Here is a 23,030-nt window from a genome sequence, read left to right on the forward strand (position 1 = left end):
AGATATAGGGATAGGGATAGGGATAGATAGATAGATAGATGATAGATAGATAGATGATAGATAGATAGATAGATAGATGATAGATAGATAGATAGATAGATAGATAGATAGATAGATAGATAGATAGATAGATAGATAGATAGATATAGGGATAGGGATAGGGATAGATAGATAGATAGATGATAGATAGATAGATGATAGATAGATAGATAGATAGATGATAGATAGATGATAGATAGATAGATAGATAGATAGATAGATAGATAGATAGATAGATAGATAGATAGATAGATAGATAGATAGATAGATAGATAGATAGATAGATAGATAGATAGGCAGGCAGGCAGGCAGGCAGGCAGGCAGGCTGGCAGGCTGGCCGGCCGGCCGGCAGGCAAATAGAATAGAGATAGACAGATATAGAAAGAGATAGATAGATGATAGGTGGATGATAGAGATGATAGAAATAGAGACAGACTGATATATGTATGTATGTATGTATGTATGTGTGTGTGTGTTTGTGTGTTTATTTGTGCTGATAAATAAATAAAGGGAGACTAGTATAGATCTATTTCAAGCTATTTAGCTCTTATCAGCTAGCCATACCCTTACTGGGATTTGAACCCCGGCTGTATTACATATTAAGCAGTTGTGTTAACCACAAAGCACAACTAACAGCTGGCTGGGGGATTCTGGGAGTTGAAGTCCACAGGACTTAAAAGTCGCCAACGTTGAGAAACCCTGGCTGCCCAATTCGAAAAGCCCTGATTTAATAACTGATGATTCTCAAACATTCTCTTTCACCTTCAACCACCTTTTCCCCGCTCTCGGAGCCGGAGGGCAGACGGGGGACCCTCCCATTCAAGGCCGACCCTGCGGTAAACACCCCCCGCCGGAGCTTCTCCCCCCCCCCCCGCCAAAATAAACTCCCCCGTGAGAACCAGCCGGCCCCGCCCACGGGAGGCGTGGCCCAAAGCCGGCCTTTGCCGCATGCGCAGTCAAGTCGCCGGCTCCTGGCCGGAGGGAGCCGGCGGGCGCTTGGCAGCGGTGCCCATGGTGGAGGCTCAGGGCGGCGGGGAAGAAGCCGCCGGTCTGAGCGCCGGAGGGGCAGAGGCGGCGGAGCGATGGGAGCTCAGGCGGGGAAGAACCGGGACGCCGGAGGAAGAGGAGGACGGAGGTGGCCCGGAGCAGCCTTGCCCTTCTCAGGTTCACGACATGGAAGCGGCGGGCGCTGCCAAGCCGGGCGACGGCGCCTCCTGGACCTGCTGCGGGATGCACGGTAGGCTGACCCGGCTTAGCCCCCCACGTTCCCACGCTCCCCATCCCTGCGCTCTTCTCCTGGCGCTTCTGCCCTCGGTCTCCGGCCGGGTTGCTCTGGTTTAGGTGCCCTCCGGCTAAGGCGAGGCTGAGCCGCTGTTGCTGTTTCTGCCCGGGCTAAGGGCGAGGTGCAGCCCGAAGAAATGCCCCCCCCCCCCGCCTGCCTCCCCTCCCCGCACTCCGTCCTAAGGTTTCCTACAACTTTGGGAAAGTCCCGTTAAAAGAATTCGGACGGGGCTCCCCCAAAGGAGGAAAAGGAGGGTCTTAAACGTTATATTTAAAAGGGAGGGAGGGGGAGAGAGAGAGGGAGGGAGGGGGAGGGAAAGGAAGGGAGAGAGAGGGAGGGGGAGAGGGAGGGAGAGAGCAAAGGAGGGAAAGGAAGGGAGAGAGAGAAGGAGGGAGGGAGGGGGAGAGAGAGAGGGAGGGAGGGAAGGAAGGAGAGGGGGAGGGGGAGAGGAGAGGGAGGGAGGGGGAGAGGAAGGGGAGAGGGAGGGAGGGAAGGAGAGGGAGAGAGAGGGAGGGAGGGAAGGAGAGGGGGGGAGAGGAAAGGGAGAGAGGGAGGGAGAGAGAGAGGGGGAGAGAGAGGGAAGGGGAGAGGGAGGGAAGGAAGGAGAGGGGAGGGAGAGAGAGGGAGGGGAAGGAAGGAGAGGGAGGGGGAGAGGGAGGTGGGAGAGGAGGGAGGGAGAGAGGGGAGGGGAGGGAGGGAAGGAGAGGGGGCGGGCGAGAGAGAGAGAGGGAGGGAAGGAAGGAGAGGGAGGGGGAGAGGGAGGAAGAGGGGGAGTGGGAGGGAGAGGGAGGGAAGGGAAGGGGAGAGGGAGGGAGGGAAGGTAGGAAAGAAGGAGAGGGGGAGGAGAGAGAGGGAGGGAGGGGGGAGAGAGAGGGGGGAGGGGAGAGGGAAGGGGAGGAGAGGGAGAGAAAAAGAGGGAGGGAGAGAGAGGGAGGGGGAGAGAGGGGGAGGGAGGGATGAGGAGAGAAAGAGAGAGGGATAGGGAGAGAAAGAGAGGAGAGGAGGGGAGGGAGAGTGGGGGAGGGAGGGAAGGGGAGAGGGAGGGAGGGGGAGAGAGAAGGGGAGGGAGGGGGAGAGAGGGAGAGAGAGAGAGAGGTTTCTCTTTGGTTCCTTGAGAATAATAAAACAACCACCACAAACCAAAAATAAATCAACAACAAACCCATTTATGAGTGGATCCACCCGACTGCTAGGATTAAAAAACGCCACTCCAAAGCTTCCCAGTGTTTTTTTGTGGCACTTCCCTCCTCAAAGCCTTGCACAGCTCTGCATTTTTTAGATTTTCATTTCCCCCCACTTTTATCTAATTTATATAAAAAAAACGTGCTGTCCCTTTTGTTCTGAAAATGTGCATTCTTTGGGGGGGGGGGGTGGAGGGTTTCCTATCAGTCTGAATCTGTATTTTACTGCAATCCATTTATTCAGTCCTCACGCCCAGGACTACAGAAGTTTAAATTCAGGGTTCCCTTCTTCGCACAAACTGGTAAACGGAAATCTTCCTTTAACTGTGTAACATCTCATCTCACTTAACTTAATATGTGACCTTATTCCTTAATGTGTCTCATCCTTCTAATGGGGGAAAAAAAAAACAATGTTTGTTTGGAATCGGAAAGCTTCAGCTCCAGATTAATTACCGTAAAAGTTGCATTTACTATTATTTAATTTGTGACCTAAGTTTACACATGTTATCCTATTTAATGGGTTTGGAAACAACCCAGAGTCACTTAGGTGGGATCTACAGTAATATGGAATATGTTACAGAATAATGGCATTGAGCAGCCTGTATTCTCATTCTTTGTAAATATAATTATTTGCATACATTTATATTCATATGCATGCATATATATATGTACATATAAATGGCCAAATCGTGACCCGTCAAAACCGCGGAGGACAAAATCGCGCTCGACGGAAGCGCGCATTTGACGTCATCACAGCGCGACGGAAAAAATTAAAAATTGAAATAGAATTAAAATTAAAGCAAGCCGATTCACATAAAGGTAAGGGTTAGGGTTAGGGTTAGGTTAAGGGTTAGGTTAGGTTTAGAGCGTTAGCGTTAGGTTTAGCGTTAGGTTAAGGGTTAGCATTAGGTTTAGCGTTACGTTAACGGTTAGGTTTAGGGTTAGATTTAGGGTTAGGTTAAGGGTTAGGTTTAGGGTTAGGTTTGGGGGGGTTAGGGTAAGGTTTTCGCTTTATTTTTACATTTTTCGATCACAGCGCGATGTTTTCGTCGTGCTGTGATGACGTCAAATGCGCGCTTTCGTCGAGCGCGATTTTGTCCTCCGCGGTTTTGTGGTGGAACCGGCCAAATATGGCTTTTTCAGGCTCGTGGTTCGGTGTGCATATTTTCCAATGAGACAAACCGAGACAAGAAGATCATTTTTATTACAATTCATCAGAATATTCAAGACAAAAGGGATTCCTCATTCAAAGATCTTTAGCTTAATCCCCTTTTATAATTAACCTAACAAAGAAAGAGGAAGAGGAAAGTTGATTGGAGAGGATAATAGCATACATGTTTATTTAAAATGAGATCTAAATTGTAAGGAGAAACGTGGGTTTGGGTTCGCAAGAGATAAGCCAGACCCCAATTTGTACTAATAAACTTTTCTTACCAGCTTGTTTCTTAGTTTAGGAATGTTAAAAACTAATAAATCTTGGACATCACTTTAAAAGAAAGAATATAAATCAGATTAAAATACAAAACTAACTATGTTAGTCAACAAATAACAAAACCCATGTTATTTGCCCCTCAATACACACACACACACACACCAGTGGTGGGTTTCAAAAATTGTTCGAACCTACTCTGTGGGTGTGGCCTCCTTTGTGGGAGTGGCTTGCCACCCATGTGACCGGATGGGAGTGGCTTGCCGCCCATGTGTGACCGGATATGAAATATGAATTAATACTTAGGTCGGTCCAAGTAGCTATTCAGAAACTCTGGCATTGAAGCACGCAAGTCTTAAAGCTGTCAAGTTACAAGATCCTTGCACCCCCTAACCCTTTAGAGAAAAAAAACCCAGGGGTGTTCAAACTTGACAGCTTTAAGACTTGTGGACTTCAACTCCCAGAATTCCTCCTCCAGTCATGTTGGCTCAGGAACTCTGGCATTGAAGCACGCAAGTCTTAAAGCTGTCAAGTTACAAGATCCTTGCACTCCTAACCCTTTAGAAAAAAAATACCCAGGGGTGTTCAAACTTGACAGCTTTAAGACTTGTGGACTTCAACTCCCAGAATTCCTCCTCCAGTCACGTTGGCTCAGGAACTCTGGCATTTGAAGCGTGCAAGTCTTAAAGCTGTCAAGTTACAAGATCCTTGCACCCCTAACCCTTTAGCAGTGGTGGGTTTCAAAATTTTTTGGAAGCTCTTCTGTAGGTGTGTCCTGCTTTCCGGGTCCACTGGTGGAACCTCTTCTAACCGGTTCGGTAGATTTGACGAACCGATTCTACCGAATAGGTGCGAACTTGTAGGAACCCACCTCTGGCACACAAACACACACACACCCATGCAAATTGACACTATATATTTTAATTGATATTCAACCTAAGCATATTACTGTAGAAAAGCAGAAACTAATATTTCGTATTCAACTAGCTTTGTATATATATAATGTATTAATTAATTTTTAAAGAATTCTAAGTCGCAGGCAAAGAACACATTATAACATTTTATATAAGAGCAGATCAACTTCTATTTCTTTTAGGAAATGCAATTATATTGTGTAAACTTTAACACCCAAGTAAATCTTCGTAGAATCTTCAGGTTTTGTTAAGCATCTCAGTATATAACATAGTGCCTGAAGCCGCTTGGCATATAATTTTAATTTTTCATACTGAGACTATTATCGTTTCATTAAAAAAAAACAACGGAGGGACCATTTTCATTGTTCTGTAAGGTTAGAATTTAAGAAATACTGTCCTGGCATATAGCATCTTTTTTTTTTTCTACCAGCAGTTTTCTATCAGCAGTTCAGCGGTTCAAATCTCACCGGCTCAGGGTTGACTCAGCCTTCCATCCTTCCGAGGTGGGTGAAATGAGGACCCAGATTGTTGGGGGCAATATGCTGACTCTCTGTAAACCGCTTAGAGAGGGCTGAAAGCCCTATGAAGCGGTATATAAGTCTACTGCTATTGCTATTGCTATACCTTTAAATAGCTTCATTTTCAAATAGTAAACAAAATATCTGGATTGTACCATTTCATACTGCAAGTGGAGACAGAGATGCTTTATTATCATAAGCAAAAATTGCATCATCCTTCCTAATCCCATAATTGACAGTTTAATCTTGTTGGGATAGTGACTGAGGACTATATCTGGTTTAAGCCTGACATATAAAGTAGTCCTTACTTAACTACAATTGAGTCCAGAATATTGGCCATAAGTCATTTCATTGCAATTGTTAAGTGGATCACAGTGTGACGTGACTTGATTTTTATGATCAATAGCAATAGCAGTTAGACTTATATACCGCTTCTTAGGGCTTTCAGCCCTCTCTAAGCGGTTTACAGAGTCAGCATATCGCCCCCAACAACAATCTGGGTCCTCATTTTACCCACCTCGGAAGGATGGAAGGCTGAGTCAACCTTGAGCCGGTGAGATTTGAACCGCTGAACTAGCAGTCAGCTGAAGTGGCCTGCAGTGCTGCATTCTACCCACTGCGCCACCTCAGCTCTTGATCATTTGTACAATGGTCCACAAGGCAAATTACCATGGTCATTAAACAAGGCACATGGTCGTTCAGCAAATCCATTCTCTTGAATGGATAGTTTTTGCTGGAAACGGGATGCTGCAACTAGTTGTAAATGCGAGCCAGTTGCCAAGTGCTCAAAATACTACCATGTAAGTGTAAGTTCTCCCTCCCTCCCTCTGTCTCTCTTTTGCAACTTTGTGGATGGGTTGTAAGTAACTTTTAGCGGGGGGGGGGGTTCAATGTAACTTTGAACACTTATTAAGCGACCAATCATTAAACAAGAACTACTAGTAGTAATTTTGTGGAGAGCAGTGGACACTGCTCTCCACTATGTAATATCTGTAAGAGGTAGTTTTATGTTTATACATAAATTTAGATTGAATCTCTGCTGGTCTGTGGCCATACTAAAGATTTTACTTGTCCTATCAAACCTTTCTATAAAATATGTATAGGTTGGAGCGTTTATGATTGAATACATTTCATGTGTGAAGAAGAACATATTTTGGGTGCTTTCCTATGATTTTAGCATTTTGTGCTTTTTATATGTAATAATTTATTCATTCATACACAAAAATATGTTAGCTTCTTCCAATCTCTAGTCAGATTTGTTCCTGAGTAAAAATGACACCTCTGTGTAATTATGAACTCAACTTGAATGTAAAATTCCTCTCAAGGGTATAATATTGCCTTTTCAATGCTGTGTTGAAAGTTGATTATATTTTAAGCTCCAATGTCAGTAGAACATTGTGCTTGGAAAATATTATCTTACTCCATTCTTAAAGTTTACGTTGAAAAGACAGATGAAGCAGAAAGTGTCGTAATTTTCTGAGCTTGATTTTTTTAAAAAAAACCAGCCGAATAAGAAACTCCTTTATTTTATTATTTATTTTGGCAGTGGGAAGCAATAGCATAGGCTTTCATCTGAGAAAATATTACCAGATAGATTAATCTGACAGAATGAATAAAAAGAGCATGCAGGCGCTACATGGAGCTGAGAAAGGAATTCTGGGAACCGAAGTTCACACATTTTCCAAGTGCTCAAAGTTGTGAAACATTGCTATAGAATACTACAGAAGTGTATGGGAATCATGCTGCTGGGAAGGATGAAGAAGGAAGCTTTGTGGAATGATGAAGCGGAAGAGGCTGTGGATGAAAAAAAGGGGCACATAAAATACTGCTGCAAAAATGAGGATTAGAGGAAGATGTATCATGTGTATGCAGAGAAAGCAATAGGTTAGAACAGAGTTCCGCAACTATTCTGGCTTTATGGGCTGGGGGGGACACAGGGGGCAACTGCATGGGAATCATGCTACTGGGAAGGATGAAGGCAACTGATAAATGTGCACATGCGCAACTTCATTTGCACAAGTGGCGGGCACATGCTCGCCCACTGCTCGCGCATATGAGTGGATATGAGTGGATGCTTGCCCACCGTATCCAAACAGCTCACCGTCCAGGAGTGACCTGCGGCCCGTGGGTTGGGGAACCCTGGTTTAGAAGAAGATTCAATGAGAATAGGGAGTGATTAAGATTAAAAGAGGTGCAAAAATTGAGCAACTTTAACGGAAAACAAGTTTTAGAAGTAAGTGAAGCAACATGGCTTAGGACCAGGGTACCTGCGAGACCACCTACTGCCACATACCTCCCAGCGGCCGGTGAGATCCCACAGGGTGGGCCTCCTTCAGATGCCGTCAGCCAGATAATGTCGGCTGGCAGCTCCCCAGAGGAGAGCCTTCTCTGTGGCTGCTCCGACCCTTTGGAATGAGCTACCCCCAGAGATCCGGACCTTGCCCACCCTCATGGCCTTCAGGAAAGCTGTAAAAACTTGGCTGTTCCGGCAGTCCTGGGGCTGTTGACCTCACTGTTGAGGTCCAGCCCCAATCAGATTGATGTTTTTAAATTTGTCTTTCCTTTATTTTTTATTGTTTCTTTTTTCTTTTTGCTTTGTAAGCCGCCTGGAGTCCTTCGGGATTGGACGGCCTATAAATTTTGCAAATAAGTTTTGCAAATAAATAAATAAACTCCCAGAAAATGGAATAAAATTGGAATGAAACTGAAATGAAGAAATCCTGGAAGTATTGATATACTGAAGAAATGGAATTGAAACACTGGCTGACCTCCATTGTGCCCCCCCTCCTCTTAGCCCTGGATCATGCACTCATGCGCTGGGGGCGCACATGCATTGCATTATTGGGGTACACACACACTTGGCGCACAGAAGTACAAGAAATCCTGGAAGTGAATGTTTACTCCCCAATCCTGAGCCGTGATCTTAACATCATAGAGACTGTTTGGGATTACCTGAAGAAACAGAAGGGTTTGAGGCAGCCTCCATTCCCAGAAGATCCGTGGTTAGTTCGCCAAGATGTTTGGAACAACTTTGAAGGAACCTTGTTGAGTTCCTTCAAAAAGTGGATAGCAATAGCAATAGCAGTTAGACTTATTTACCGCTTCATAGGGCTTTCAGCCCTCTCTAAGCGGTTTACAGAGTCAGCATATTGCCCCCAACAACAATCCGGGTCGTCATTTTACCCACCTCGGAAGGATGGAAGGCTGAGTCAACCCTGAGCCGGTGAGATTTGAACAGCCGAACAGCAGAACTGCAGTCAGCTGAAATAGCCTGCAGTGCTGCATTTAACCACTGTGCCACCTCGGGATGCAAGTGTACTTGGAAAAATTGATGTTATTTTGAAGGCAAAGGGCGATCACCCCAAATATTGATTTGATTTGGATTTCTCTTCTGTTTATTTACTTTCTGTTTTGTTAATTGATAAAAAAATAAACTATTAACACTTCTATTTTTGAAAGCATTTTTAATCTACATCATTTTTGCATAACTGCCTAACACTTTTGCACAGTACTGTATCTGTTGGTAATGTGTTCTGACCCCCCTCCTTCGCTCGTTCAAAGACGACAGGCAGACAGACTTAAAAGGAAATAACTTTATCAGTCCTCGGCTCACGCTGGCTGCGAGCCCAGAAATAAACATAAATAAAGTCTCTGGCAAGAAGATAACAGAATGCCAAAACAAAGATCTCTTAACGGCCAAACCAGGTGTACAGAAAGAAAGCAAATCACTTCTCCAAGTGTCTCTTTGAATCAGGGTTACAGAAAGCAAATCACTTATCCAAGTGCTTCTCACAAACAAACCATGACTGATGAACGACGAACCACGAACGAACGAATGAACGTTGACTTCTGCAACCAGGGCGTGGCACCATCAGTCCTTTTATCTCCAGAAGACCACACTAAGGAGCCCCAGCTGCATTGTTATTCCTGCATCCCGACTCAACTCACAGCAAACTTCTGCTGAGTCACAACAGTAATGTATGAGTTTTCTCTTTGTTAACTTTGATAGAGAAGTTTCAAAGGATTTTACCATATATGGCAAGGTTTTCTGACGTTGGCAGTTTAAGATGCATGGACTTCAATTCCCAGAATTCCACAGCCAGCCATGCAGTCTGGGGAATTCTGGGAGTTGAAGTCCATGTGTCTTAAAATTGCCAAGTTCAGGAAACCTTGCCATATATGGTACTTCAGAGAAAGAGGCTTGGACCTGCAGTTCCTTGGATTGTGTCTCTACTTTAACCTTTCCACTATTGATTTTGGCATCTTTTTTTTTTCTAATAACCGAACAGACTGGCTAAACATTAACCTGATGTTTTATTCTTCAAGGTCAGCCTGGTTTTTATTTCTTCCATCAGCTGTAGTTCATTTTGAGCATCCCTGCTTTAATAGAATATGAAAATAAACAGTACCCATTAATGTGCGGCTTCATGGCATAATGAGAAAGCTAGGAAAATAATGCAATTGAGATCAAAACAAGTTTGCAGTCAGTATAATTAATCAGATGCCGAATGGTCAATCTGTTCCCGTATGAGCAATCCGGGTTGAAATGACTGATTAAACTGAGATGTGCGTGTGCAATTCCAGTTGTAATCTGCTGGAGATATGGAGGGTGGGGGTGTATTGTACACTCCTATTATTATTATACAATTGTATCACAGCGGCCAGTTGTTTCGCCGGATTTGGCATTGGTTACTAGTCGGGCCCCACCCAGGGGCCTAGGACGTCGTAACGTATTTTCGTAATATGCGTGCAGATCCAAGCAGTGCGGCTTTTTGCATTTGACCGATGGTGATTTTGCCAATTTTTAACTGTTTTAAATGTAATTCCAGTGCTTTTGGAATAACACCCAGTGTGCCAATTACCACTGGAATTACCACTGCTGGTTTGTGCCATAATCGTTGAATTTCGATTTCTAAGTCCTGGTATTTTGCTATTTTTTCATATTCCTTCTCGGCGACCCTGCTATCACCTGGTATTGCGATGTCTATGATTATGACCTTATTTTTCTCAACCAGTGTGATGTCTGGTGTATTATGCGCCAGGATTTTGTCGGTTTGTATGCGGAAATCCCACAAGATCTTGACCATCTGATATTGTTATTATTATTAATTATTATTAGTGAGAAAGAATGAGTTGCCTGAGTGTAGGATAGAGAGATAACTGGTGGTTGGAAGAATTCGATATGAGCCGAGGTGGCGCAGTGGTTAGAGTGCAGTACTGCAGGCCACTTCAGCTGACTGTTATCTGCAGTTCAGCGGTTCTAATCTCACCGGCTCAAGGTTGACTCAGCCTTCCATCCTTCCGAGGTGGGTAAAATGAGGACCCGGATTGTTGTTGGGGGCGATATGCTGACTCTGTAAACCACTTAGAGAGGGCTGAAAGCCCTAGGAAGCGGTATATAAGTCTAACTGCTATTGCTATTGCTTGCATGTGCCACCTCTGCGTATGCACAGGACCTTCTGCGCATGCGCAGAGCATCAAAAACGGGACGTGATGATGTCCGGGTGGGTGGGTGAATGGAGCCTCCCGCTATCATCACTATCAGTTTGCCCAAATCGGATAGAACTGGCTGAATAGCATCACTGTCTTAGTTAATTCATATGATAGACACTTTGAAGTATGGAACTGCGTGACCCGTCAAAAGCGCGTTCCATAAAAGCGCGGTCGACGAAATCGCGTATGTGACGTCATCACAACGCGATGAAAAAGATCGAAAAATTGAAATAAAAATTAAATTACAGCAAGCCGATTCACATAAAGGTAAGCGTTAGGTTAAGGGTTAGGGTTAGGGTTAGGGTTAGGTTAAGGGTTAGGGTTAGAGTTAGAGCGTTAGCGTTAGGTTAAGGGTTAGCGTTACGTTTTTCGTTACGTTAAGGGTTAGGGTTAGGTTTAGGGTTAGGTTAAGGGTTAGGTTTAGGGTTAGGTTTAGGGTTAGGTTTGGGGGGGTTAGGGGAAGGTTTTAGCTTTATTTTTACATTTTTCGATCTTTTTCGTCGCGCTGTGATGACGTCACATACGCGCTTTCGTCGACCGCGATTTTGTCGTCCGCGGTTTTGTGGTAGAACCATGGAACTGATTTGCCCTTGCCTGCTTCTTTAATTATTATTTTTTTACTTCCTCGATTGATAAAATTCAAGTAATTATTTTTAATGGGAATCAGGCCTGGGTAACCTATTGTCAGCATAAGATCTCCCCCAATCCATATTTGTGCTCAAAGGAGAAATCCTGCTAAAACATGCCAATAGTCGTTGGTTTTCCGTAGAATGCGTTATCTTCCTTTTTTTAAAGAAGAGAATAGATGTTTTTATCCTCAATGCTTTTATTCACATTAACTGCTGCATCTTCATTATCTGAATAAAGTTAACTGAATCTCTCCAATCCTGCCTCCCAAATAGACTGAACCTTTCAATCCGTCCTCTGTAGGGATAACAAACACCATCCCTCCTGCAATTTTCAGATGCTGGAAAAGAAACAGGCTTCTGTTTCCAAAAAAAAGATTTCTACTCATTTCTCAAATGTAAATATTTGTACTTTACTAGCAAACATAAGCATTTACTTTCAATTTATAAAAAAAAGATGTCACTCATCTGCCTGATAATTATGAGATTTTACAGCTTAACTGTCTCTGTGTTCAGAAGAACCCTAACGCTGGCAAGATTTAATGTTCCAACCACAATTTTTGAATGGAAATTACAGAATGTCATATTGTGGGAAAGGAGTTCCTGAACCCACATTTTGATGTACTACTCTTATTATAAAGATGAAGGGCCGAAGTGGCACAGTGGTTAAATGCAGCACTGCAGGCTACTTCAGCTGACTGCAGTTCTGCAGTTCGGCTGTTCAAATCTCACTGGCTCAGGGTTGACTCAGCCTTCCATCCTTCTGAGGTGGGTAAAATGAGGACCCGGATTGTTGTTGGGGGCAATATGCTGACTCTGTAAACCGCTTAGAGAGGGCTAAAAGCCCTATGAAGCGGTATATAAGTCTAACTGCTATTGCTATTGCTATTGGATGCAGTTATCAAAAAGAGAAGCCACCTAGAATTAAGGCGATATTCCCTGACAGTTGGCTGCCCCTGAAGAGTGTTCGAAGACTACAATTGGTCCAGAATGCAGCCGCGCAAGCGATAATGGGTGTACCTAGATACACCCACGTTACACCTATCCTCCGCGAGCTGCACTGGCTCCCTATTGGTCTCCGGACCCGCTTCAAGGTGCTAGTCGTTACTTTTAAAGCCCTACATGGTATTGGACCTGGCTACCTGAGAGACTGCCTCCTGCCATTCACCTCCCAACGACTAATAAGATCGCACAGGATGGGCCTCCTCCGGGTGCCGTCAACTGGACAATGCCGACGGGCGGCTCCCTGAGGGAGGGCCTTCTCTGTAGCTGCACCGGCCTTGTGGAAAGAGCTACCCGCAGACATCCGGACCCTTACCACTCTCCCGGCCTTCCGTAAAGAGACGAAGACCTGGCTGTTCCGGCAGGCCTGGGGCTGTTGATTAATTTCCAGCCCCACTTGATGGAATGGATGATGTACTAATTTTAATAATTGTATTTTTTAAAATTTTTAAATACAAATCTTATTAAAGTTGAAAGTTGAACTCCAATACTGGAAGTTTTTAAAAAGAGATTGGACAACCATTTGTCTGAAGTGGTATAGGACCATGATGGCGAAGCTATGGCATGTGTGCCTGAAGTGGCACGCGGAGCCATGTCGCCTGGCAACCACGGTGTCACCCATTCCTCTTCCGGGTTTCTGGTGCACATGCGTCTGCGATGATCAGCTGGAGCTTTTGTGTGCGTAGTGCTAGAAACTGGAAGAGCTGGTCTTCCATTTCTGGCACAAGCATGCGCACCGGCCAGCTGATTGTCAAATGCACATGTGCGCCAGTAACCAGAAGACTAGCTAGCAATAGCAATAGCAGTTAGACTTATATACCGCTTCATAGGGCTTGCAGCCCTCTCTAAGCAGTTTCTGATTTAATTCTACATGGTATTTGGAACGCTGACACCATGTTTGATTTCTCATATGAAGCACAGTCATTAATCTTAGTATCATTAGTGATTCGAGGTTCAGTCTTTTCAAAATGGAAAGTTCACTGCTGGTTGAAAGCTGATTTTAGCACCTGATCTCCACGTTCTGAAATGGTTAGGTCATGACCTCCTATAGTTGGTCACCTTAGATTCACAGCTGTTCAGTATTAGAAAACAGTGATTCTCAAGTTTCAGGTTTAATCCCTCATTGCCTAGCAACCGATGGAAGCACCTCGCCAAATCATGCTTTGTTTAAGTCACTAAATCCTGAGACATATCTTTGGCTAACCTTAGATGAACTGATCCATAACAGGGGAGGGAGAAAAACTGCAAAGCAATTGAAACCTTAAGAGTACTGTATACAGTTCCCGGAAGCATCCAGGAGGTCCTAAGAAAATTCTAGATTAACTTTTCTGTCTTCAGCGAGTTCTTTAGAAAGAAATGTATAAGCTGTCCCAGAATTCCTATTTTCTTTTTACTCTTGGGTGTTGGGCATGTATTAATTTCCTGGTCCTAACCACCCTGAGTCCTTGAGAAACTTGCCAAACTCTGTTAATTTATTATTATTTATTATTATTATTATTATTATTATTATTATTTATTGTTTATTGCCTTGCAATAAAGTAGAATTAGTTTGTCTCCTTGTGCTTCCTGACTGGTCTATTTGGGACATCAGTTTTGCAAAATTCAAGACTTTTAGCAGCTTGATTGGTGTGGGTCAGTGGTGCAGGGGTGGGTTTCAACCGGTTCGCACCGGTCCCTGCGATCCGGTTGGTCGCCGAACCCGGAAGTAAGTAACTTCCGGGAACGGCGAAGCCCCCCCCCCCCGCGCCCGCGCGCGCCCGCACACCCGCACCTGCTCCTTACCCGGTTTTTACGAATTCTGCACTTCCACGCATGCGCAGAACGCATACAGCGCCTGCGCGATCCTCCAGGAGCAGCTGGAGCATCACGCAGACGCTAGTACGCACACGCGCGCCGCGTGCGTGCGTGAGGACGCCGCCGGCCTCGTTCCAACCGAACTGGTTGGAACGGGGCGAGAAACCCACCCCTGCAGTGGTGGGTTTCAAAAATTTTTGGAGCCTCTTCTGTAGGGGTGGCCTGCTTTCCGGGTCCACTGGTGGAACCTCTTCTAACCGGTTCGGTAGATTTTGACAAACCGGTTCTACCGAATAGGTGCGAACTGGTAGGAACCCATCTCTGATGTGGGCCCTTTCTAAGTTTCTTTCTCTGACCCTTAAGTCACTGGAGATTCCGGCCTCTGTTATCTGATGTCTTCCTAGGCAGCATCGCTTCCTCCCCCAAGGTCACCCACACACTCCATTACAGTTAGCCAGAAAAGATGCTAATTCCTGAATTTTTGTTGCCACTATAAATAAGCAAGCTCCCTTCCTACATTGTTCTGAGCCTAAGCTTCCTGAAGTTACGTCATAACATCAATTCTTTTTAATTATCCATTAGCAGCCTTGAAGTAAAGCTCTTAGTATTTCCCTTGTAATCCTTCGAAATGTTTCTGGTGGCATTTTTCTTCTGTTTTTCCTTTCTAATTATATTAATTGAAGACCAGGAAAATGTCGTAGTGATTAACGTATCGAGGTAGGAAAAGGGAGTGTCTTGGTGGGGGACCAGTGGTGGGTTTCAAAAATGGTTCGAACCGACTCTGTGGGTGTGGCCTCCTTTGTGGGAGTGGCTTGCCGCCCATGTGACCTGATGGGAGTGGCTTGCTGCCCATGTGACCGGATGGGAGTGGCTTGCTGCCCATGTGACCGGATGGGAGTGGCTTGCCGCCCATGTGACCAGATATGAAGATGCCGACGACACTTGTCAGAACCACCTTAAATGACCCCACACACAGCACTGGCATGCATAAGAATAGGATGTAAACTTGTTTTTTTAAAAGGCATCTTTGGTTTGCGTTAAAACAACTTCAACACACGCAATGTTCTCATTGCACCACAAACGCAGTAGTCATCCTTGCCTTCCACAGAGGCACTGAGGTTTATAAATAGGAGCATGATGGTGTAGAATAATCATATCCAAGGACCAGTGGTGGGTTTCAAAAAATCTTTGGAGCCTCTTCTGTAGGTGTGGCCTGCTTTCCGGGTCCACTGGTGGAACCTCTTCTAACCGGTTCGGTAGATTTGACGAACCGGTTCTACCGAATAGGTGCGAACTGGTAGGAACCCACCTCTGGTGGGGATTCAGGCCAGTCACTGTCTGTGTTCAACTTATCTCACAAGATCATTGTTGTGGGAAAATGATGGCGGGGGGGGAGGAAGTACTACATATCACACCTTGAACTATGGAACATAAATTTAACAAATAAAATATCCTTTGTGTTTCTGGGCTTCATTTGGTTCACATAACTATTTGGATCCCAGTATTTAATATTAGTGTGTAACTCTATATCAGCGCTTCTCAGCTTTGGCAACTTGAAGATACGTGGACTTCAACTCCCAGAATTCCACTGTTCAGCACATGTTGGCTGAAAAATTCTGGGACTTGAAAGCCACACATTTTCAAATTGCCAAGGTTGAGAAACACTGGCCTATATAATGGAGGCCGGATGTTATAAGATAATCATTGGTATATAGTGAATAATTGGTTTTTTTTTTCCTTTTATTGTTTATTTTATGTATATGAAAATATTGGTTGATTTCAGTTATTTTCTTCTGTATGAAGTGAATGATCATGACATTAAATGGTCTTCAATATTATCAATCTGAACAAATTTACCCCAAATGTAAGGGTCAGAATTAATTATTCTTCATAACAGTGTATGATACGTATTCTCCTTATTTCAATTTAAAAATATCTATAGTAAATATATATGTGTTGTATTTGTGCTGATAAATAAATAAAGGGAGACTAGTATAGATCTATTTCAAGCTATTTAGCTCTCATCAGCTAGCCATACCCTTACTGGGATTAGAACCTGTGCTGTATTGCATCTTAGACAGCACAAATAAAACACAAATGTAACAAAGGCAACAGTAAAAATATTGGGTTTCTATCTGGATGGTCTCTTGTGACGAGCCGATGGACAGAGAATGGAAGCAGTGAACTTCCTCCCATATTTGGGCATACCAGGGGTTGTGACTTTAAATATATACCTTTCTCCCTGGCTTAGCTGATAACGGAGGAGAGCCTGTGGCTTAATGGTAAACACATCTGCCTAAGATGCAATACAGCACGGGTTCGAATCCCAGTAAGGGTATGGCTAGCTGATGAGAGCTAAATAGCTTGAAATAGATCTATACTAGTCTCCCTTTATTTATTTATCAGCACAAATACAACACAAATGTAACAAAAGGCAACAGTAATAATATTGGGTTTCTGTCTGGATGGTCTCTTGTGATGAGCCGATTGACAGAGAATGGAAGTAGTGAACTTCCTCCCATATTTGGGCATACCAGGGGTTGTATATAATATATATAATTTCTATAGGGATAGGAGCTCTCAGGCAATATAGAACTGCAATGTATTCCCCCTGAGTATTACTTGTTCAAATGTCAGCATGCATGAAAAAGAATACTTTTTAATTTTTTTAATTATTCATTGCTAACTGGAAATTACAATTATTCCATTCTAGGGATAAAGATGAAAAGTGGGTGTCCAGGACTTGGCTTGTTCTACACATTATTATCTGCCTTCCTGTTCTCTGTTGCTTCTTTATTTCTAAAGAAAATTGAGGATGTTCATTCAGTGGAAATCAGTGCTATTAGATGTGTTTTTCAAATAACATTTGTTCTTCCTGGATTAATATACTTCAAGTGAGTATTCTCTTCCTTTTTGCATGTTAAAAAAATGAACAAAAAAACTTTGTAGAAGATTAAAGTGCACAAAAGATGTATAGATGGATATATGTCTATGGAGATTCTCAATCACCCAGATCATGGTTGTCCCAAAGGTGCTTTTGAAAAGGCATCTGGGTTTTCTTGTTTTTTTCCCCTTGAAAATGTTTCACTTCTCATCCAAGAAGCTTCTAAGTCAGAATTGAGGAAGCTTCTTGAATTGAACTGAATTGAATTTATTAATTTTCTATGCCGCCCAATCCCGAAGGACTCCGGGCGGCTTACAGAAATGAAAAAAGAAATTAAAAGAACTTAAAAACAATAAGAGAAGTGAATGAGAAGTGAAATGTTTTCAAGAACAAAAATCATGAAAGTCCAGTTGCCTTTTGAAAAACACCTTTGGGCTATGTGGGATGAGTAAATATAACTATATAGTATGCTGAATTTTAATCAGAACATGATAACGATTGTATACTTTTTGCAGCTAGCATGACTTAATTCCACAATATTTTGAAATTGGTACAAGGATGCATGACATTGCATTTTACGAAACTGGAGCAAAGCTAATGTGACGATAACAGAGTTAAATCCAATTAAGGTGCTGTCAGATCTGTGTAAAACAGGATTGGGGGGGGGGGAGAAGATTAATACTTTAATTTAGGCAGGCAGAACCGTTTTTATATATTTACACATTTATGTCAGCACTCCTCCATTGAATAATTAGGAAAGAAAACCACGAGACTCCATTTCTAGAAATCAAGTGTACTTTTACTAATTATAAATGATCAGAAGCGTAGCAAAGCGAAGACTGATTATTTAGGCGCGAAAGCAAATGATATATAGAATAACCCATTCCCCACCCCTTGGCATCCCAGTTACAGTCCAATCATAATTCTCCCAAGTGTCAGGTGCGAGACAACTTCGAAAGGCATCACCCAGATGGAATGTCGGTGCCGTTGGCCTTGGCGGGAAACCTCCTCCGCATGCGCAGTAAGACGGGCAGCATAACTCCAGAATCTTCCTCCAGCACAATTAGTAGTCCCCTCCCAAATACCATGTCCCCCCCTCCCCGTTTCAATGGCAGCCGAAGCAGCAGCAAAGCAGAGGCTGACACATTATTTATATTATATGTTTATCTTGATGGGATTTCCCAGCCAGAGAAAAGGGCTGCATAGAAAGGACTTGAAGACAGAGTAATCAATTGTAAACAGGAGACCCCCATTCTCTTCTTCTGCTTTCAGTGTCCTAAAGAGTACATTTTTACATTGCTTAATGTATAATGCATTCACCCATATCCTAGACAAGGACCTCACTAATGTGTGAGTTGGCTATTGAGTTTGCAGCCGGGAGACAGTTGGCTTCAGGAGATGTGGGCACTCAATCAAGAGAACTGACAGTTGTACAGATATATGCAATAGCAATAGCAATAGCAGTAGACTTATATACCGCTTCATAGGCCTTTCAGGCCTCTCTAAGCGGTTTACAGAGAGTCAGCATATCGCCCCCAACAATCTGGGTCCTCATTTTACCCACCTCGGAAGGATGGAAGGCTGAGTCAACCCTGAGCCGGTGAGATTTGAACCGCTGACCTGCTGATCTAGCAGTAGCCTGCAGTGCTGCATTTAACCACTGCGCCACCTTGGCTCTTATATGATGGTGATAGTATCTGGCTCATCTCTTCCAAGATCTGAGACTGCCAGGGAATAAGAGATCCCATTTTTATGATGACTTTAATTATTGATCTTTGTTGTTGTTTTCCCTGCCTGATATTTACATTATTTATAATTTTGTTATATTGTTTATGTCCTATTTTTAAGTACTGCTAGCTGCCCGATATTGTGTATTGGTGATGGGTAACCATATACATACATATATACCAGGATTATAGACGAGACTGGGAAATTTTTTTAAATTCCCCAAAAAGTTAGTGGCAAACCACTTCTGAACTATTGTTCAGAAAATTGCATGGCAGTTAGCAATAGCAGTTAGACTTATATACCGCTTCATAGGGCTTTCAGCCCTCTCTAAGCGGTTTACAGAGTCAGCATATCGCCTCCAACAACAATCCGGGTCCTCATTTTACCCACCTCGGAAGGATGGAAGGATGGAAGGCTGAGTCAACCTTGAGCCGGTGAGATTTGAACCGCCGAACTGCAGAATTGCTATTGCTATTGCTAAAAATACCACCATCCCCACCATGATGCAGAAGGCTGGCATGGCCACGCCCACACCCTCCATGGCCATGCCCACCCAGCAACTGGGCAGAGAGCCCTTTGCTAAAATTTTGGAAGCCCACCCCTGCTCTCAAGCATAAGATACATATGATTCATGGTATTGGACCTGGGTACTTGAGAGACCGCCTGCTGCCAATTACCTCCAACAGACCGATTAGATCCCACAGATTAGGCCTCCTCCGAATTCCATCCGCCGGCCAATGCCGATTGGCGACCACCCGGAGGAGGGCCTTCTCTGTGGCTGCTCCGGCCCTCTGGAACGAGCTCCCCGGGGAGATTCGGACCCTCACCACCCTCCAGGCTTTCCGCAAAGCCCTTAAAAACCTGGCTGTTCCGACAGGCCTGGGGCTGATGAGTTCCTGTCCCCGCTCGAATGGTGTGGCTGTTGATTGTTTTTAAAATTGTGGTGTTGTGTTCTCCGTTGTCTTTCTTTCTTTTCCTGTTTGTACACACACACACACACACACGACTTGGTTTGTGAGCCGCCCTGAGTCCCTCTGGGAATAGGGCGGCATAGAAATACAATAAAATCGAAATCGATGTCTCTCTTTCTGTGTTTTTTTTTTAAATTTCATTTCAGAACAGGATTCCTAGGACCAAAGGACAAGCGAATCGTCCTTTTCCTCCGAGGACTCCTTGGCTCCAGTGCAATGATCCTTGTTTACTATTCTTTCCAAGTGATGCCGCTTGCCGACGCGACCGTCATTACATTCAGCAGCCCGGTTTTTACATCTTTCTTTGCCTGGATCTTCCTCAAAGAGAAATACAGTCTCTGGGACCTCCTTTTCACCCTGATTACGATCACCGGAGTCGTGTTTATAGCAAGGCCCCCTTTCTTATTCGGATCCAATGTCCTCGACATGGAAGAAAGCTACGCGGATCACCTCAAAGGAACCATCGCGGCCATCGCAAGTGCCGTAGCCGCTGCCTTAACTTTTGTCATCCTAAGGAAAATGGGGAAATCCGTCCACTATTTTCTGTCCGTTTGGTATTACGCAATAATTGGGCTCATTGTCTGCGTAATCACGCTTTTTATAATGGATGCGTGGAGTTTGCCCAATTGTGGCATAGACAGATTTCTCCTAATATTAATTGGAGTGTTAGGACTTGGCGGCCAGATATTTCTTACTAAAGCATTGCAGATCGAAAAAGCTGGCCCCGTGGCTATAATGAAAACCATGGATGTGGTGTTCGCTTTTATATTTCAAGTGCTTTTTCTTAATCATATACCAAGATGGTGGACAGTGGGAGGTGCTCTTTGTGTGGTAGCCAGTAGCTCCGGAACAGTTTTCCGCAAGTGGTATCAAAATTCCAAAAGAAGCACAGAACAGAACATTTAAACCACTAGATGTTCTGTCATTGTTAAATAAAACAAAGTATTATTTTACTTACTTTAAACAATTCATCAATTGTCCAGTTCTCTCGCCTCTGTGTTTCATTATCTAGGGAAAAAAGGTTCCACCACAAATGCGCGAACGACGAAAGCGCGCCTGACTAAACCACGGTGACAAAACCGCGCCAACAAAACCGCGCGACGAATGAGCCCTGAAGCGCGCCGACAACAGTGCGCCGACAGAAGCGCGCTGTAACCTAACCCTAAAGCTAACCCTAAACCTAACCCTAAACCTAACCCTAAACCTTACCTTAACTTAAATCGCGCTTCTGTCGGCGCGCTGTTGTCGGCGCGCTTTTGACATCGCGGTTTTAGCGCCGCGGTTTTGTCGGCACGCTTATGACGTTCACGCTTTTGTCGGGTCACGAGAAAAAAATCCTAACCATAACCAGCTTGTTTTCTATCAGGGATGAATATAATCAGGAAGAAAGATTGTTTTTGTGTGTGCCAAATTTGCCTTTTTTAAGCCGCCTTCGTGCCTTGCAAATACAGCAATTTCATGACAGGTTATATTTATTCTCTAGGTTAAAAAAATGTTGCAAAACCAAAACGCCACCAGGTTTGCCTAAGTGTTTAGAAAATTAGGTTTTTGCAACCTAACTCTAATTTCTTCTTTAAGGCACCCCTGTTACATGTTTTCCTAAAGCTGATTCCTTGGCGCCAATGTATGTACTATAAAAACTATGAAAAAACAAGCACTGTGAAGTTGCATATCTGCCTTCTCCACCTCTCTTATAACTTGAAAAGCGTAACCAAACTCTTAACTTCTAAATCATTCCAAAAGTGAGATTTGTGAAGTATAGAATTATGTCTTATTTCACAACTTAAATTGAAATGGATGCAATTTTGGTTTCACAGTGGAACTGGGAAAGAGTCAAGTTATTTATGCTGTGTTCTCCAATGTTCATTCAACTTGAAATGTTGGTTGCAACATCTGAACGTTGTTTTTAGTCCATTGACTTCTACAGGGTAAATATAATTGGCTATAATATGCCAATTACAGATAATGATCTGTAAGTGCTTTGGATATAAACATGAGGTGCTTCCACTGTGCCCACTTTTAATTTTAATTTAGGTCACTTTACATTTATATAAACTAATTTGATTGCATATATATGACTGAATCATGCAGATTACAGTTAAAATTACACTGCATTGCAGCCTCATAAACTTTTACAACATAAAGTAGAATTGCATAGACTGTACAAAAAACTTCCTTTCACAATACTCAAAGTGTCAGTTTTATTATTTTAGTGTAGTACATTAACTAAATTCAGACTGGTCTCTCTTCAGCTCGCAAAACGAATTCTTCTTTTCTTTTTGCCCACCAAGTCTCTAAACAAAACAGATTTTGTTTTAGTTTAAAAAAATGATGAATACTACTTTTGATATAATTATGTCTTACGTTTTGTTTAAACGGATTTTATTGTATTTGTAGAGATGTAAACTATCTGTGTGTCTTAAATATATTATTTCTGAGTAGAAGGAGTGAAAGCCATATTGTGATTGGGGTTGTGTGAAATGTTCTGTGTATGGAACAGTTGCTTTTGAGAGGCCCATGCCTGAGCTGACCCATTTTGAGTAACCCATTGTGGAGTGTGTACATGGAAGAGGGAAACAAGCCATTTGGATCTTGGGAAAATAGATTGTGGGTAGGGATGATGAGACCTGGGGTGGAAGCCAAGGATGGCTTGGGAAATAGCAATAGCAATAGCAGTTAGACTTATATACCGCTTCATAGGGCTTTCGGCCCTCTCTAAGCGGTTTACAGAGTCAGCATATCGCCCCCAACAACAATCCGGGTCCTCATTTTACCCGCCTCGGAAGGATGGAAGGCTGAGTCAACCCTGAGCCGGTGAGATTTGAACTGCTGAACTAGCAGTCAGCTGAAGTAGCCTGCAGTGCTGCATTTAACCACTGCGCCACCTCGGCTCAATGGGAAACACAGATTGGGCCATGGAGATTGGAGACACTGTTCTCGGCATGGCGCAGCTTAGAAGAAAGAGAAGACCCTTTATAGGGCCGGTGGGCTGATCAGATAGACTATGCTAGAAGCTGATGAAAAAGGGAGCGAGCAAAGGACACTGGCTTCCCTAGAGCCGAGATGGCGCAGTGGTTAGAGTGCAGTACTGCAGGCCACTTCAGCTGACTGCTAACTGCAGTTCGGCGGTTCAGATCTCACCGGCTCAAGGTTGACTCAGCCTTCCATC

General features: G+C 43.7%; 1 protein-coding gene across 1 annotated transcript; it reads left to right on the top strand.

Annotated features, from left to right (window-relative positions):
- The first annotated feature begins 1,010 nt into the window (after window positions 1–1,010).
- SLC35G1 (solute carrier family 35 member G1) lies at window positions 1,011–22,466 on the top strand. Its single transcript, XM_087702074.1, has 3 exons — window positions 1,011–1,276; window positions 16,992–17,172; window positions 20,008–22,466. Exons 1-3 carry the CDS (start codon window positions 1,051–1,053, stop codon window positions 20,765–20,767), a joined length of 1,167 nt encoding a protein of 388 aa, XP_087558200.1. The 5' UTR covers window positions 1,011–1,050; the 3' UTR covers window positions 20,768–22,466.
- Window positions 22,467–23,030: the final 564 nt, after the last annotated feature.

This window comes from Thamnophis sirtalis, unplaced genomic scaffold (genome assembly GCF_051295495.1).
Source record: "Thamnophis sirtalis isolate CommonGarterSnake01/CBP01778 unplaced genomic scaffold, rThaSir2_p1.2 scaffold_15, whole genome shotgun sequence".
NCBI lineage: Eukaryota > Metazoa > Chordata > Lepidosauria > Squamata > Natricidae > Thamnophis > Thamnophis sirtalis.